This window comes from Thunnus maccoyii, chromosome 15 (genome assembly GCF_910596095.1).
Source record: "Thunnus maccoyii chromosome 15, fThuMac1.1, whole genome shotgun sequence".
Taxonomy (NCBI): domain Eukaryota; kingdom Metazoa; phylum Chordata; class Actinopteri; order Scombriformes; family Scombridae; genus Thunnus; species Thunnus maccoyii.
Genome location: NC_056547.1, coordinates 20,856,092 through 20,873,467, shown reverse-complemented (window position 1 = coordinate 20,873,467; position 17,376 = coordinate 20,856,092). Strand labels below are relative to the sequence as shown.

The window sequence follows — 17,376 nt, the reverse complement described above, 5'->3', positions numbered from 1 at the left end:
TGTATGAGAGAGAGAGAGACAGATAGAGAGAGAGAGAGAGAGAGAGAGAGAGAGAGAGAGAGAGAGAGAGACGGGGGGGACAGTCTGAGAGCAGGAGAGGACTCAGAGATAGGTTACAGATGCGCTTTAAAGTCGATATTTCATCTCAGATCCAATCCTTGTATCACATGTTTTCCCTACACGTTACGTCTTGATTAGGTTATTGGCACATCCCGCATGCTGGTTGGTTGAGAGACAATCATCCCATCGCGGTGAAACAAACTCGGCTCGCTGTACAACGAGGAGGAGGAAGAAGAGAGGGACGGAGCGCATCGTGTCTGCACACACCGCTTTCATTTTTTTTTGTCAAATAAAGAGGCTTTTTGACAATAGCCGGCACGGACTGTAAGGGGCTGTGGAGGAGGTGAACAAGTGCGATGATGACGGGCAAATCTGTGAAAGACGTTGACAGATACCAGACTGTCCTCAACTCTTTATTAGCGCTGGAGGAGAATAAATTCTGCGCTGACTGCGAATCGAAAGGTAGGTGATTGTCCTGTGTCGGTGTCTGTTGATGGAGCACAGCCTCCCAATGGTCAGCGCATGAGTCGACCCTCTCTCTCTCTCCCTCTCTTTCGTTTACTACGATAGAAAATGCGGCGTTGCATTCATCATCCCTCGACCAATTACGTTGTACTATGGTGCAAGACACGGGGGCCACATCCTCACAAGGCTGGAGCATGGCATGCAGCTACATCATGCCAAGTTCCAACAAGTAAGAGGTTATCCAAGGGAGCTAGGGCCACAAGTGTTTAAGGTTTTTATCTATATGTATGTAGCAATGGTAATTGAACAACCATGTTTCAGGATAAAATTAGTGAATGTAATTAATAGTGACAATTAATGCAACTCTTAGGACACTGCAAGACCTCCTAAGGCTTCCTGAACACTAGTTTGGAAACCACATCAGACATTGAGACACCTGTTCTGACTTTGAGTCACCCTGAACAGACTGTTCCTGCAGTGCAGAAGGTGACACAGGGCAGCTTAATTCTTAACAACAAGCCACTACAATATTATCACATTGTAATGGTCTTAAAGGGAGCTACTGCAAGTCTACGGTGTCCAGTAATGAGTGGTAGTTTAAGATTGATTGAGTTGAGACTAATTGAGGCTGTTGTGACATCATTCTGTACTGTCCTTCATGGGTTTTTTTTAAATATCTTGGGATGTTCGTATATTATCCTTCAGCAACCCCTATTCCTAAAATCTGTTATAAATCTGATATCTTTTTTTATCTAGAACTAGATAAATATGTGTGTCCATGAGAAGTGACCCCTCAGTCTGTTTGTAGCCTTGACAAGAGGCCTTGAATTATGTCATCAGCTATTTGCTGAACCAGTTTTGCCATACTGGTGGGTAAACACTGCTGTTTTGCTCACAAATAGACCAAGAATGATTCGAGTGGGAGGGTGACAATATTGAAGGCTAAATGCTAAAAACAAATTTATATAAATATGTGTGTGTGCATTTATACAACAGGTCTGCACACAGATAAACACTTGACAAGCAGTTTTGAATCCCTGGAGACAAATCTCAGGAGTCACTCAACAAGTCACAGTCTCTACTGACAGTAATTGTCCTCATCAGAGACTTGTCATATATTTCTTCCTACAAAATCATTTGCTTTCTTGCAGGTTGTGTGTGATTTTAGTAGCAACAGATGTATTTTAAACATTATCTTGTTTATGTATCAGCCCATTTGATGCCAGTATCTTTAATAGTGCATCCAAGGAGAGGGCAGCTTTCCAGTGTCCTATGCTAGATTTCATGCTGATGTAATTGAATGGCACTACTGGCGTCGAGAGTGATGAGATTGGCCTCGTGACGCCATAATGTCGTCCGAGAAATGATTCAACGGGGCAGCTGCATCTCCCTCAGTTTCCACTTCCACATGACGGGCACCGCTCCCACCTCAGTCGTACGTTCTCAAGTGGGAGTGAAGGCCCTGCATGCAAATCACTGCAGGCTGTCATGCAGGGGGACGCCCTTAGGATTCCTTATGAAAACTTTATGAATGAGTAAGCAGCTTTCCATTTTTAACAGGAAGTGCAGCGTATTCTGTGGTAGACGCTGCGTTCAGGTTCATATTTCAGTTTGCTGCTGGATAGACAGACACAGTGAAAAGATATTGAGTATTGAAAACGTTGAAATCAATAAGCTATGTTAGCTTTTCACTGGATTCATGTAGCAGAGTGTGTCAAACATTTCTAATGTGTGGTACAAACACGTGTGCACAGGATTACACTCAGATAGGTAGACAGCAGACAGGTTTTTTTTCTTACCTCCAGTAAGTGACCTTAGTCTCAATGCTACCGCTCAGTCTATGCTTTAAATTCAATTTGGATGAAGGCCGTCACGATCCAGGTCTTCTGTCTGTTCTTTTATAAATCTGGTGCTGCATTTCTGTATCTCTTTTGTCTGTATTTACCTGCCAAAGGGGGATCTTGGGTGCTGATGCTAGCATCACAAATATTTAATAAGAGACAGTGCACAGGTCAGGTGGTTGGTGAAAAAGAAAACAACTGTCAATAGAGATGGAGAGCGCATTATTTGCCTTTGGACAGGCATCCTTGTTTAACATAACTGATACAAACTCAAAGAATACCTTGGTCTTAAATTGATTTCACCAAAAAAAGTTAAGTTTTAGCTCATGAAAAATCTGAAATCCATTTGCCACAATGTCTAGTGAGCCAAAAATGAATGTCAAGCTTAGTTTAAATAATGTGACAGTTCAATGCAAACATACGTTATCTGCACCTGAGGTCTTGTGTGTTCCCTGCTTAATTTTCCTGTTTAAACACAAAACTTCTCTATTAGAAGTGATATGAAGTTACATGAAATCTTGTCTTAAACACATACTGTATATGCACGTATTGGACAGAAACCACCTATTATTTTGCATAAATTTGACAGTTCACAGTAGAGAGTGATCAGAGAGATAAGGAGAAAGATAGAGGAAGAGGGAAATGACATATGATGACAACATCCTGGTTGGATTCGTGCTGGAGACACCAGAACACCCTGAATGCTTCGTTTTACAATACAAGGTTTTGTTGCAGTCCACGGCCTTTGGATGGTCTTTTAATAAGATATAAAAAGACTCTTCTGGCACTTGTGACGGTTCAGAAGTTCATTTCAAAAAGCACTGTGTGATCAGGCTCTTGCAGCTTATCTGAAGGCATGACTATTAAACTGCAGTCAACAAATGCAAAGAAAATAAATATTAAGACACGATTTTGGCATTTTCTGGTCCAAGTCAGTGACATGCAGAAAGTGAAAGGGCATTGAAATAATTCAAGTCAGATTTTTGTTAAGAACAAGCTCTCTTTGATATGATACTTCTCACATCTCACTAACCTGTCTCTTTTCTCTTTCTCACACACTCAAACACAAGCAATCATCCAGCATGCCTTTGCATTGCTTTTTGGATTGGCGTGACTTGACTGTGCAACAAACTGGTCTCATTAGACTACAGATGAGATTAGGAGTTAGGGGAGAAAATAGCAACCACACACACACACACACACACACACACACACACACATACACACATATGTTAAGGATGCTGAACCTGCTTTAAAATTATTTAGTTTATTACTATAATTGTAAGCTTTTTTCTGTTCTGCATTTATTGATGGAGAGGTGACACATCAGTCTGATTTCCCACCTTTTTTCATGTAACTGTGCTACTGAACAGACTGTCACTATACTGTAATCTCAGTTGATGCTTAGAAAGGTATTTTACCTCCTTCCTGAGTAGCACATTTATCTTGAATCTGTAAGTGTTACTCTTCTGTGCATTGGATAACAAGCATACACACTAAACCACACACGTGCACACATACACACGTGCACTCCTCAAACGCATCCGTTCCCTCCCTTTCCCTTCTCTCAAATCAGGCTTTTGGCCATATGGCAGTTTGATGTAATCTTGTTTGCTTTGACATAGATCACTGTGCATTTATCACCTCCCTCCCTCTGGGTGATTGAAGAGGAAGTGGCTAGATGTATGTGGCTAAGAGTGTGCTCACAACAGCACGTGAAAACATATGGAAACACACGAACAGAGCTATCAGGCAATCCATATCAGTGTTTACTGTACAGATATCGCAGCAATCTAACAATATCTCTGCTTTTTGACCCAACTTCCTGTCTTTCTCTTTGTCTCTTTTCCTCTGTACCACATGACGTATTATATATATGTTTGTTTTTTCATCACTTCCTCACAATGTGACACTTCTACTGTACATCCTTAATAACAGGAAATAATGAAGGGATGACTGAGGGAGGCTGAGACAGGTGCATAATGTAGTCAACACTTCTACCTCTAGCTTCAGTCTCAAGGGGCTGTGTGTTTGCATGTGTGTGTGTGTGTGTGTGTGTGTGTTTGTGTGTGTGTGTGTGTGTGTTTGCGCTTGCATAAAAGCCTACCTCCTTTATTGTCTCTATTGTACTTGTGTTTACGTACACACCAGGCCCAGGTTGCCATGGAGATATCACCTGGCGATGTCATGCCTTATCCCTTTACCACCACCACCACCATCACCACCATCACCACCCAGCACCCCCCCTCCCTTAACACTCCTTAATCTTATCCAATCAGAAGCCAGCAGGGATTTTCATTGAAACAAGGAGGTGATTGGATGTTTGTGTCCAGAATCACACAGTGCCAAGGAGAGGGTGGCACAATAGTAATGTTTACTGCGTATTTAAGTTTATATGCTTCTCTAATGAGCTGCCATGGCCGTATTAATTCCCTGGGCAAAAGTAAGCTTCTGGACCCGGTTAAAACCCTTGTTCCTCTAACTCTCTGTTCAGTGTTTGCAACATGCAAGTAGAGTATCAGCTGAAATACTGTCTTAAAAATACATTTTGATATATGGTACCTCTGTAGACCAATGCCTGAACCTCTTAAGGCCTGTATCATGTCATTGGTGCCCATATTCCCAAACAAAGTTAGAATTAATCAAGTTACTATAAACCCTGGGTTTTTGGGGGACAGTCTGGGGCCCGCAGGCAGTCTACCCTGGTTGGTAATCCAACATTGTAGAACTATGGGTAATAGAAAAACACACAAAAAATATGATAATGTCAAACACACAAGACATTTTAATAGTTTGCCAAGGCTTGGATTATCTGTTATGCCAAAGTTACACGGAAATTGCCTCACCATTGTACAGGAAGCTGACAAAATACCAGAAACAGCTTGCAATAAATTGCGACAGCACAGTCCCAAAAATGACCATTGAGTCAAAACAACTCGCTTTCACAAAGTTTGCGGTTATTTCAGCAAGTGTTGTGTTATATATTACACCAACAGTAGCTTTCAAGTGAAAAATGGTCGTGTTTTTCTTGTTTTTCTTATCTCTCTTGTTTATGGATTGCAGTCAATAATCGTTATAATAAAAGATTTGTATTGCACTCGTTTACAGATTACAATGTGCTCTAACAGCCATGCAAACACACAATTCCAGCATTACATAAATAATACTATAATAACTGCAGAAGGTACAACAATAACAACAGTAATAGGATCAAATGAAGCATAAAAGCAAATTTGACAAGAACCAGATTTTGAAGCTTACAGTGATTGTGAGTGTCTTACTCATCCTTTGATGTATAACCCATTCAACCTCAATGACTCACCTGCAGGATCATAGTCGTGCTCCTCACATTGTGACACAGATGGTGGGGGTGTATTAGTAAATTATCTATTGGGGTCCATCTGCTTAGCTTAGACTGGGACTGGGTCACTTGGTGGCTCCGGGGTTTCTGGATGGGTTTAGGTGCTGAGGGGCTGGGTAATGGAAGTGGAGGACGAGTGTGTGCGTATGTGAGTGTGTGTTTGTGTGGTGGTGTAGGAGGGCATAGGATCCAATGATGACTGAGGCTCTGTGGGATTAACTGGGTGCATGCAGAGAGCACCGTTTATCCTTGTGGGATATAGGCTAATGAGCCATATGCCCCCTTTCGTGCACGTGTGTGCATGAATAAATGTATTTCTGTGACATGTGCAAATGTATTTGTGTGTCACCACAGGTGTGTATGAGAAAAAGCACCCCTGGGAAGGGAGAGGATGGCACAATTAAATCCAAGACTTATTTCCAAAGTGTTTCTGATGTTAATATAGCAAAGATGCGGGAGTACAGATTGCAAGGGGACATCATACTGTCAAACAAACCAACACAATTACCTATATCATTACCAATACAGTCACTCCAAGTCAAACATAAATATATATATATATATATATATATATATATATATAACTAACTATCAAGTTACACTGTTTACACTGACAAGTTTTCCATAAACCAGAATTTCACCTCTCTAAAATGTTTTATTTTTTTAATACAGAAAAGTAACTCATATCTATATGCTGGCACCACAGAGGTACCCATGTCAGGGTTGAACCTCTGCAAGCACAAGTCTCATGGGCATGATGTTCCCCAACCCTATGAAGGAAGTCTTTGAGATACTCAGGGGCTCTGTTGGTATAAGTGTGACGTACCACACTGAGTTGAGTTGTTGGAAGTGTCTGAATAGCTAATTTTCCCAGACCTTCAAACCACAAAGAGAATGAATAGTCATAGCAACTCAAAGCAACTCAAAGCAATACGATTGGCTCCAAAAACACGAAAAACCTTGTTCACTTGTTCACTTTTTCCAGGCAGCATTTTTTAAGGGATAGTTTGGATTTTTTGAAGAGGGGTTGTATGAGGTAGTTATCCATAGTCAGTGTACTACCTGCAGTAGATGAGGATCGACACCCCTCCAGTTTGGAGAAGCAGGCAGGAGAACCAGCATGGAAGCTAAGCAATGTACTGCTGTAGACGGGGCCAGCAGCAAAATGTATTTTAGCCACCTAAAAAAAAGCAATATCAGTTTAAGTGTTCGCTATATTTACAATATTTTTGCTTTACCTTGCCATCAGACTGACCTTTCCTTTGGCATTATATTTTCTGTATTATGCCGCAGTAGCACTTTCTGACCCAAACAGCTGATCTGCGGTAATACAGTGTGTGGCATGCATAGGAATATGGAAGTTCTACAGTTGAGAAAATGTAGTGCCAAAGTAAAGGGCTGTCTGACAGCAAGATAAAGTGGCAAAAATATTCTAAATATGGTATACAATTGATTTTTTTAGGGTGGCTAAAATACGTTTTGCTGCTGGCCCTATCCATAGCAGTACAGTGCTTAGCTTCCGTGCCGGTACTCCTGCCTGCTTCTCCAAACTGGTGGGGGTGCTGACCCAAATCTACTGCAGGTAGTACACTGACTATGAATAACTACCTCATAGGTCCCCACTTCAAAAAATCCGAACTATCCCTTTAAAGCCACGCTTTCTCTGGCCAGACTACTGTCTAACAAACATCCTACTGTAAATAACAAACTACTGTAGAAAAAATCCAACCATCTAAGACAACGCTGTTGTGTTTGTGCTTGTTAATGCATCATGCTCTATTTCCATATTTAGGATGAGCAAATATCCTCAAAAGTTTGATAAGTGATAAGGTTACCTTCCAGGCGGCCATTGATTTCAATATGCCATGAAAATCTACTAGCAGGCTCTTGAAACTTGTTTGAATTGTGTAATCCAGCACATTAGTTTTTTTAACATTCACATTGAGGTATTGTAGTACATACTTTTCAAATCAATTAACACATAAATGACATGAACAGTTTTACTACACAATGATAACATAAAATTTGTCTCAGAGGGTTTCACCTCAACATATTTTGCGAGTCTCCTAATTGAATTCTATACCACATGAAAATTAATGGAAATCAATGACTGCCCAGATCCATCTATCTATCTATCTATCTATCTATCTATCTATCTATATATTAGACGTGTATGAGATAGATATGTTGAGGGTAAGGAGTAAGAGATCGAATGTAGTCAGTAAAGGTCCTCACAAGTGCTATAATACATTGAATATGTGTGCGCAGGTGAGTGACAGAGAGGTTCATTATAGATCTGTGTTTGCGCTCCCTGCTCGTCATACCCCCTGTACATCCCAGCAGGACATCAAACAGCTAAAGTCCACCATTTGATGACTATAAAAATCCCATCTTGTTTGTCTCTGTATTTGGCTCTGGCCCTGGCTCTGCCTTCTCCTCCCCTGATGTGCTTCAAGCTGCATGTTTGACAACCACAACCACAGTCATTTTTTTGCCAGGATGATTCATCAATCGCCTATGCAAACCCTCTGCTTTTGGGTAGTTTGCCCTCTAAAAACTGAGGACAGATTTATCAGTTAAACTTGGGAGTATTTAATTATACCTCATAAGAGGTGTTGGTATTTGTTCTATGATGACAAAAAAGTAAAGAGGAAGCTTACTCAACACTGTAGAAATGCACACTGCATTGCAAACCCTGTAATACAGAGAATTTGATTTGTAAAGATTGTTTTGTTCAATTTTTCATTCCCATTTTAGACATCTATTCCTCCTACTCTCTTCCTGCTATATCTGTTCAAAGTACCTGGAGGTGTGCTTTGTTTCTGGACAAACATACTGTATATAGGCACTTTTTTCAAGCACTGCATTGATTGCCACCAAAGAGGTTGCTGTGGTGCAGTGCACAGGTGTGATTCACTTTACATGTCTACCATGTAAAAACATCTCAGGCAGGGCTAACCTTCCGCTCTGTCCACCTTTCTCCTCTTGGACTCACTTGGTCGACATGCTACTTAACACACTTGAGCATCAGGACTCCAAACATCCAAAATACCCTGCTACAAGTAGATTAGACCTATTAGACCTGGCGCTAAAGTAAAAGTCAGGGGTCCCCAAAGTCAGTAGGATACATCCTCTGATAACCATGAATGTCTGTCGAGGCCATCAAGTAGATGTTGAGATATTTCACTGGATAAGTGAAAACTTTGTCCTGCTGGTGACTCTAGACGAAAAGTCAGAGGATCACCAATGTTGTAAGGTCCCATCCTCTGGAAGCCATGAATGTCTGTCAAATTTCATGACTATCCAACAAATAATTGATGAGATATTTCAGTCAGGACCAAAGTGGTGGACATACCAAGACCGAAATTGCCATCACTGGTACAATCTCTGAACCCATTGGCTATTTTCTGATGACAATTTAGCCTGTGGGGGCAATGGCCAATCTTTCAGGGCTTCCGGTGTAGCCAGCGGATATCCAAGCCAAGACTTCCTCTTCTGCGTGCCAGTCATTGTTTACAGTCTGATTGGCAACTTGAGATGCATAAATGGAGTTGGAGTTGAGAGACAATGTCTACGACTGGATTGTTTCACAAGTAGCCAGTTTACACTCAGTTAACAGTTTAAAACCAAACAAACAAATGTAGGCATTTTAGGTCCAGATGACATTTTGGCCAATGCATACCGCCTCTTTCACTCCCTACACAAACTGTTTACCTGCATGCAACCAAAGCATGTTCCTGTAGAAATCGCCAGAACGTTAATGTAAGCCAGAACACTTCCAATCCCAAAATCTTGTCCCTTGCCTACAGATTCTGCATTCATATGCAGATATCTGTTTATACAGATTATCACTAGTATGACTAAAAAGAGAGAGAAAATCAGTACAATGGAAACGCAAACGAACACAACGGTGGCTGCAACTGGGCGAAAGCCCAGAAAGTAAGGGTGGAGAATGTAATAGAAAGGGAGAATTAGAACTGTGTGAGAGAGATATGGATGGACAGGGGAGAAGAGGAGGAAGGCGGTGGTAGTGAATGAGAGAGATAAGAATTGGTGGCCAAAACACAGAGGGAGCATTAGAATAAGGATGAAGAGGACAAACTAATTCCTGTGTTCAGGGAGTTCCACACAATTGACAATCTCCTTCTTTCTCTGTGTCAGTGCCAGTGTTTACAGTGGTTAAGCAGGCTTTGCAGAGTAATTTACTATTATTAGCCAGCATGACAGCTAATGCTGCAGCCAGACGGTCAGGATAATGGACATACACTGTCAGTCTGGTGACCCTATGTTTATGCTTTCTGGTTTGCTCTCTGTACTGTTGATTGTATTTTTGCTTCAGTCTGTGCCTGTGCCTTTCCCAATTTAAAAACTGTACAATCCAGACCCACATGAAGCATCAGATCCAGTCTTATGATTGCTTCCCAATGATGCACACAGAATAACAGCTTCTTTTAGCTCAGTTCAGGATGCAACCAAGACAAGGGGCTATTATTTGACTCTGAACCCAGACGCAGTGTTTCCGTAGCTGCGGTAAAGAGGAAGGTTTTGCATGTTTTCTCTTCTGAAAAGTCAACTTCCTCTTTCATTTGCATAGAATGGCCTTTCTTAAACACTGCACTGGGACTTAGGCTTACAGGAGAAGTCCAATGTGAAATTCAAATTGAAAGCTGCTCTTCCATCTAGTGGTGTAAATGCCACAGTGCAACAGCTTCTCACAAGGTTGCAAGCAAGGATTCATAATGGAGATGAGTGGAGAGGTGGAGACAGAGGCAGAGTGGTTCAGCCAACTGGAGTGAGCGAGGGAGGGGGAAGCGGGAAGAGGGGAGGAGGAGGGGCAAGAGAAGAGAGGGATGTAGGGAGAGAGTGGCGCCAAGCACCAGTATTCTCTTTGAAGCTAACTGTATTCTCTGAAGAGGACGGTTGCATAATTTGAGCAGAAAAAATAGCCTGACTGTTGTTTTTATTTCCCCTCTCCCAGAGTTGCCTGTTCAGGGAAGGATCATGATAGCTCTGCAGATAGAAGGAAGATACACAGAGGCATACACACTATATCAAGCTTAAACCTATTCAGCATGGGGGTGAGCATGGGACACTCAAATACATCCATTAAGACACATATGACAATAAGATGGACAAAATGGCCCACGCAGAAAACCATGCGCCCACACACACAGGCTCATGACCAAATGAGTAATCATCCCTGCAGGTATCCAGGCTCTGAGTGCGTGTGTTAGAGTGACTCTCCACTCCGCTTCTCTCCTCTCAGTCTCAGTTATATAGGCTAACCCTCCTATTGGATCCTATTATGTGTCAGGACACCACATGACTTACACAGGATTAGATGTGTTCCCTGCTGAATTCAAACTCATAATTGAGGTCTCAGGCTTGTCTCTCTATAATTGGACTAAAATTAATCAGACTTTTTCTCATCATTCTTCAGTCTCATCACACAGTCTTCTCTTCCACTTACTCTACTTCTCTATTATACCTTTAGATTCACTCTCAGTCTTCTCTCTTAGTTTTTAGTTTCATCACCCCAGTTATTTTATTGGCCTTAATGCTGCAACAACTCTCCTTCTTCTGTCTCCGTTCTGTCAGGTCCGAGATGGGCATCCTGGAATTTGGGCATCTTCATCTGTATCCGATGTGCTGGTATTCATCGTAACCTTGGGGTCCACATCTCCAAGGTCAAGTCTGTCAACCTGGACCAGTGGACACAGGAGCAGGTCCAGGTCAGAGATTTATGTATAATATACTGTCAAACATCACACCAGCAAATCCCAATCCTATAATGACACATGCTTTAAAGCAGTGGTTCCCAGCCTTTTTCCTTAAGGAACTCCTTATTAACCATTGAGTATTTTTTATCATATCATTATCAGGATTCCACCTCATTTTGTATTACTGACAAAACAACAGGAATACTTCCTGGGATATTGTATCTTTTCTCTACTAAACTGACTAACACTGTGAAAATGGTTTGTCCTCAGTGTGTTCAGGAGATGGGAAATGCCAAGGCCAAACGTCTCTATGAAGCATTCCTACCTGAGTGCTTCCAACGGCCTGAGACAGACCAGTCAGCAGAGATCTTCATCAGGGACAAGTATGATAAGAAGAAGTACATGGATAAGGTCATTGACATCCAGATGCTGAGGGTGAGTATGCAGAACAACAGATAAAAAGGATTCAGTCCCAGCATTGGCTAGAAATAACTTGGAGAGAGAGTGAATAAGTATTTGTTTTCTCTGTGTAGAAAGAAAAGAGCTGTGACAACATACCCAAGGAACCAGTTGTGTTTGAGAAAATGAAACTGGTAAGTACATCATACTGTATCGTGTTCATACTGCTTGTATCAAGACATTAATGTAGAAGGACTGACCTCATCCTGTCCTTAAATTGTTTGTGGAGTAACTTAACCTTTTCTTATTAGAGTAGGAAGATTATAATTTCATCACTGCGGGAGCCTGGAGGAAAAGGATTTTGGATTCGTCAAGGCATACGTGTGGCATTAATTGTATCGACTTTTTTGTTATGACAGAAAAAAGACGTCAGCCCGAAGACAGATTCTCAGTCTGTTACGGACCTGCTTGGATTAGGTATTCTACGGCACACACACAACCACACACATATAGTCTATAATGCTAAGACTGCTGCATGATGGATTGTTTCTAGTACATCTAGTGTCTTTCCCAAAACTCACAGCAGCCAGAAAGCAAAACTTTTCAACCTGTATCCTTCTAATATCAGTTGATCTCAATTCTTGCTAAACTCTCAACAACTGACTCGATGTAGAACGTTGTCTTATTGCTTGTCTGGGGGCACACCAAACATCAGTTTTAGAATTTGAGGTATGATAAGACTTTATGTTGAAGAAACAGGTACATAAATGGATGAGTTGTGCTTAAAATAATCACAACCTTGCCTCCATCTACTAGATGTCCCTGCTCCAAGTCCTGCAGTGTCTAATGGTGGAGGATGTGTTCCAGACAGTAATAAGAGCCCAGCGGTGTCTAATCCAGCTCTGGCACACTCTGCCTTGGATCTCTTCAGCTCTCTGCCAGCCCCCTCTTCTGCTTCCTCCACAAAAACCACAGTATGAGATAACACACTTCACAATCTGCACACTGTCTGCTCTCCACAGAACTCTTATGTTTTTTTAATCTACCTCTGTATCTGTTTTCATTTGCCCTCTTTGGCAACCTTGCATCCTGCCATCTCTGTCTGTTCCTCTCTGTCCGTGCTGCCCTGCCTCTCCAGCCTGTTTCCAGCTCCTTGCCTCAGAGCAGAGTGACTGCCTCGGTGCCTGAAAACCTCAGTCTGTTCCTGGATCCGGCGGCCAAAGCAGGGGAAGGCACTGTCAAGAAACTGTCCAAGGACTCTATTCTCTCCCTGTACGGGTCCACCCCCTCAGTGCACGCCAGCAGTATGGCCACTCACGGTGAGAACTGAAGACTCTTCTCTCAGATGCTGTTTTCTCCATATCTCTGTGACTCATCAGGTTGATGAGTTGAGAATGAACATCATTAATTGGCTACCATGCGCCAAAATGACTACTTTGTGTCTGTGATTGTTGTCAGCAGGGTTGTACATGAACCAAATGGGATACCCAACACACCCATACGGTTCATACCACTCCTTAGCCCAAGCAGGGGGCATGGGAGGCACCATGATGACATCACAGATGGCCATGATGGGACAGCAACAGAGCGGCATGATTGGAGTTCAACAAAACAGCATGATGGGACAGCAGAATGGCTTAATGGGTGCCCAGGGTGTCATGGCTCAGCCTAGCGGCGTTGTGGCGCCACCTTACATGACCCAAGGCATGATGGGACAGCAGCAAAGTGGAATGATGGTGCCACAACAGAACGGCATTATGGGACAGCAGCAGGGTGGGATGATGGTGCAGCAGCAGCAGCAGAGCGGGATGATGGGACATCAGCAGGTTGGAGGTTTGGCCTTGTTACCTCAGCAGCCGGTGTATGGAGTACATCAAGCCCAGCAGCTACAGTGGAATATTACCCAGGTGTGTGCATATTACCCACATAGTTTTCTTTTTATGACAATTTTGCAAAAGTGGTAAAAGTGCTGTTAATAATAAAGCATTGTGTATGTTTTGGGCCCTTCAGGTGACTCAGCACATGGCCGGCATGAATCTCTACAACACCAAGGGCATGATGGGATACAGCAGTCAACAGATGGGAGGGTCAGCAACTCCTGGCTCAGCGCACATGACAGCACATGTCTGGAAATGATCTAATCTAACCTGAGAGTGGCGTAATGCCAGTAACCCACAAAACCGAGGGGGACCAGTTGTAGGGATCTGTGGACTAGACTCTCCATAAGACGTTTTCTAATGCAAGGGAGGAGGAGGAGGAGGAGACAAGAAAAAGGTTTGAGAAACCACTACTACCTCTCTTTCTCTCTCCTCACCCATGCTTCCTCTTCCTGTCTCATTCATGGCCATATTTTGCTGATTTCCATGCTTGCCTTCAGAACATTTTCGTATGACGACGTAGACAACAGGGTTCAGAGGCCACTGGTTAGGACTACACATTTTTCTTTGTACCTAGCCTTTATGTGAGTGTGTGTGCACGCGCACATCTGCTGTATGTGGGTGTTCACTAACTGTTTCAAAAAATAGTTTCGTTTTTTGAGAGTTTTACTGTTTTTTCTTACTTACTAATCAAAGTCAGAAAACACATGGATGCATTTTCTGTCTTTTGGTGTCTTTTGAAGGCAGTTTGAAGGTATTGAAGTTAGCCTAGCTCAGCTCAATTGGTCGATCTGCTTGAGTGCTGATGTTAATTGGAACAAGACGAATTTCCCCTAAAAGAAGTAACCTTGTTGTAAAGCTAAAGAATTCGAAATTACCATCCCAATTAGCTGGAACCAAGCCCCATTTGTAACCTCAGCACTTTGAATGTATTGAATGTTATTATTAAAATGTTAAAATGCTGCTGGTTAACAGTTTAAAATAGCATTTTTAATTTCGCCCCAAATGTTTGCGTAGGGAAAGCTATATGACCGAATCACAGAGTAATGTACAGAGTTCTGAGTCACAAATGGGGCTAGCTGCAACTATATTTGTAAAAGAGCAACTATATTTTTTCACGTATCATTTTAAAAATATGTTTCTCAACTTATAGGAGCTGCTGCTAATTAGTCTGACAGAAACATTCAGGAATCAAGCTAAAATAGGCTAGGCTAATCTCGCTAATCATCTCACCTTCAAGCTATATGTAGGAGTTAAAGGCATTAATGAATCTGTCTGCATCTCTGTATGTAGGAAAAATTAGTAAAATCCAATAAAACTGAGATATCCCTTTCTAAATGCTTACTTAAATTTTTAAAAATCCCTTTATGTGTTGATAAGTTCCTAGATTCACACTGTTAGAGGCAAGTTAGAGCAGCTACAGTACAGAAACCTACCTAAACTGCCCTTAATTATGATGTCTTCTGCTCGATTTACCGAGGGCTTCTTTTAGAATCAATATCTAATCTAGATGTTAAGTGTCAAAAGTCCTAAATTGGATTTTTGGAGACCAAAGATCAACACTAGCTTTATTATGGTTGTACAATATTCCAATATGCTTTTTACTTCTGTATAGCCACTTAACTAGTGATTAGTAAAAAATTCAAACCTTTACCAGTATGTTTGGTCATACCTGCTCTCACAGGATGAATGTTTGAGCGAATCAATTCACTGTGCTATTACTTCAGCAATGGTGGGACACTTAAAAAGAAATCACTTGCATGCAACGTCATCACGTAAATGTTGAGTTGACGCTCACACACCTCAAGCTAAGAATCTACCTTGTACAATAGAGGCCTCAAATAAAGTTGAATGTCTGTAAATAAGAGAGAAATATATAGAGAGAGGTGGTGACAGAGACAAAAACAAAACAAAACAAAACCTTAAAGGTACTGATCAGTCATGTTTCAGATGCTTTCACTGAATTGCATGAAGAGAATGTTTATCTAGCTCTGATTGTATGTGCTGTATGTTTATTAAGATATCCGAATGTGTCTCTGGAATGTGTATCTCTGAATGTTTCTCTCTACATGTCGATCCGTCTCTGACCAAGACCGACATGTAACAACAAAAAATCTTGATGAATGTGTGTCCTGAATGTGCTCACGATTGTACTACACTCGCTTTGAGTATACGCACCTGAGGTCTGTTTGTTTTTTGATATCTTTTCACCCTTGTCAAGCAATGTACACGTGTGTCTTTTGAATGTTCTGTGGTCGACAAGTTTGTGGCGAGTTGTTAAATACATCTACGTTTTACAGTAACTGTCTTACTGTTGAGTTAGGAGCAAACTGTGATGCATTTACAGGTCATTCCGGGGCGTTTACAATTCGGCCAAACCACGTTGTGAAGCAAAAAGTGATTGCATGTCCACAATCTGTCACCTCTGAATATTTAGTTAACCCTTCTACACGTCTCCCACACAAGCCCACACAAGCCATCTCTCTGTCCTGATTTATCTAGAAGTGTTTCTAAATATGTTCATTCTTATAAATGCATGAACCCATTAGTGTAAATAATCACAGTCTTTCCTTCTTTTTTTTTTTCAAAGAAGCACTTTGGTGTTAAGTTGCCACTTTGAATATGGGTAGGTAAAAATGTAAGTGGTGCAGCTAAGAAAGAAATAAGTGAACACACACTGGCATAATGAGAGAAGGTTTCTGGTAATTGCTGCCAATAAACAAGCAGCACAGCCTTCTCAATTCAGAAACTCATTGTCTATTCCTGCCTGATGTTCCTTTTCAAATTTAGCTCATGCGATGGCAGTTCAGGTAAGAGCTGGACAGAAGCAAGTCACCTTCCCTGCCAAGAGCAATATTACCATAAGAGAATGTGTCGTCCCTACATTATAACAGCAGATCTGTCATTTAGCAATGAGAAGTTTCTGGAAAAGCTGTGGAGATCCATCTCCGTGTGGGCGACGAAGGCTTCACTTTAGCTTTTTCATTTGCAGTTATCTTTAACTTTAGGTTGCTTGTAATTGGTTCCTTTTTTTGTTTGGTATATTTTCTGTGAAATAAAAGCAAATAAAGGAATGTATCTTTTTATGTACTTGTCAATCAAGATATTGTGTACTTTATTCTTTATCAGAATATCACTGTATAATATGTTTCTTAAACAAAGGTTGTTGAACACGTACTTTACATTAGTTCTGCATTTTTCATATGCTTTGCTCCTTTGATTTCATGTGTACACGTTAGTCAATTCAATTGAGAATATGGATGTAACATACGATATTTGTCTCTGTGAAAATATATAAAATAAATATGGTTTTGATTAAATTCTATACCTTGTGTTGATTTTAAATGTATAACCATGTGTCAACTTGTTTTTGACCACAGAAGGCAGCTTTTTAAAGCAAAAATAGCTCTAAAAAACACATTACACCACATTCCCAGCACCGAACAGCCAATAGACATATTTACCTACTAGCCGGTGAGCACAGTGGAGCATTTATGAGACAATTACACTCCAAATAAATGCTAATGTTGCTCTTTATATGCTGGATGTGTAAATAGTGTTTGTTATCGCCATATCAACTTATAGTGATAATGCCTGTATTGTGTTTACATCCTGTTTCCGAGTGGCCAAAAAGACTGTTATTGCAGGTTAAA

General features: G+C 41.3%; 1 protein-coding gene across 1 annotated transcript; it reads left to right on the top strand.

Annotated features, from left to right (window-relative positions):
• The first annotated feature begins 77 nt into the window (after positions 1-77).
• On the top strand, positions 78-17,048 carry smap2 (small ArfGAP2). Its single transcript, XM_042436578.1, has 9 exons — positions 78-522; positions 11,326-11,459; positions 11,718-11,882; positions 11,981-12,040; positions 12,266-12,323; positions 12,663-12,820; positions 12,985-13,165; positions 13,308-13,753; positions 13,857-17,048. Exons 1-9 carry the CDS (start codon positions 417-419, stop codon positions 13,980-13,982), a joined length of 1,434 nt encoding a protein of 477 aa, XP_042292512.1. The 5' UTR covers positions 78-416; the 3' UTR covers positions 13,983-17,048.
• The last annotated feature ends 328 nt before the right edge of the window (positions 17,049-17,376 follow it).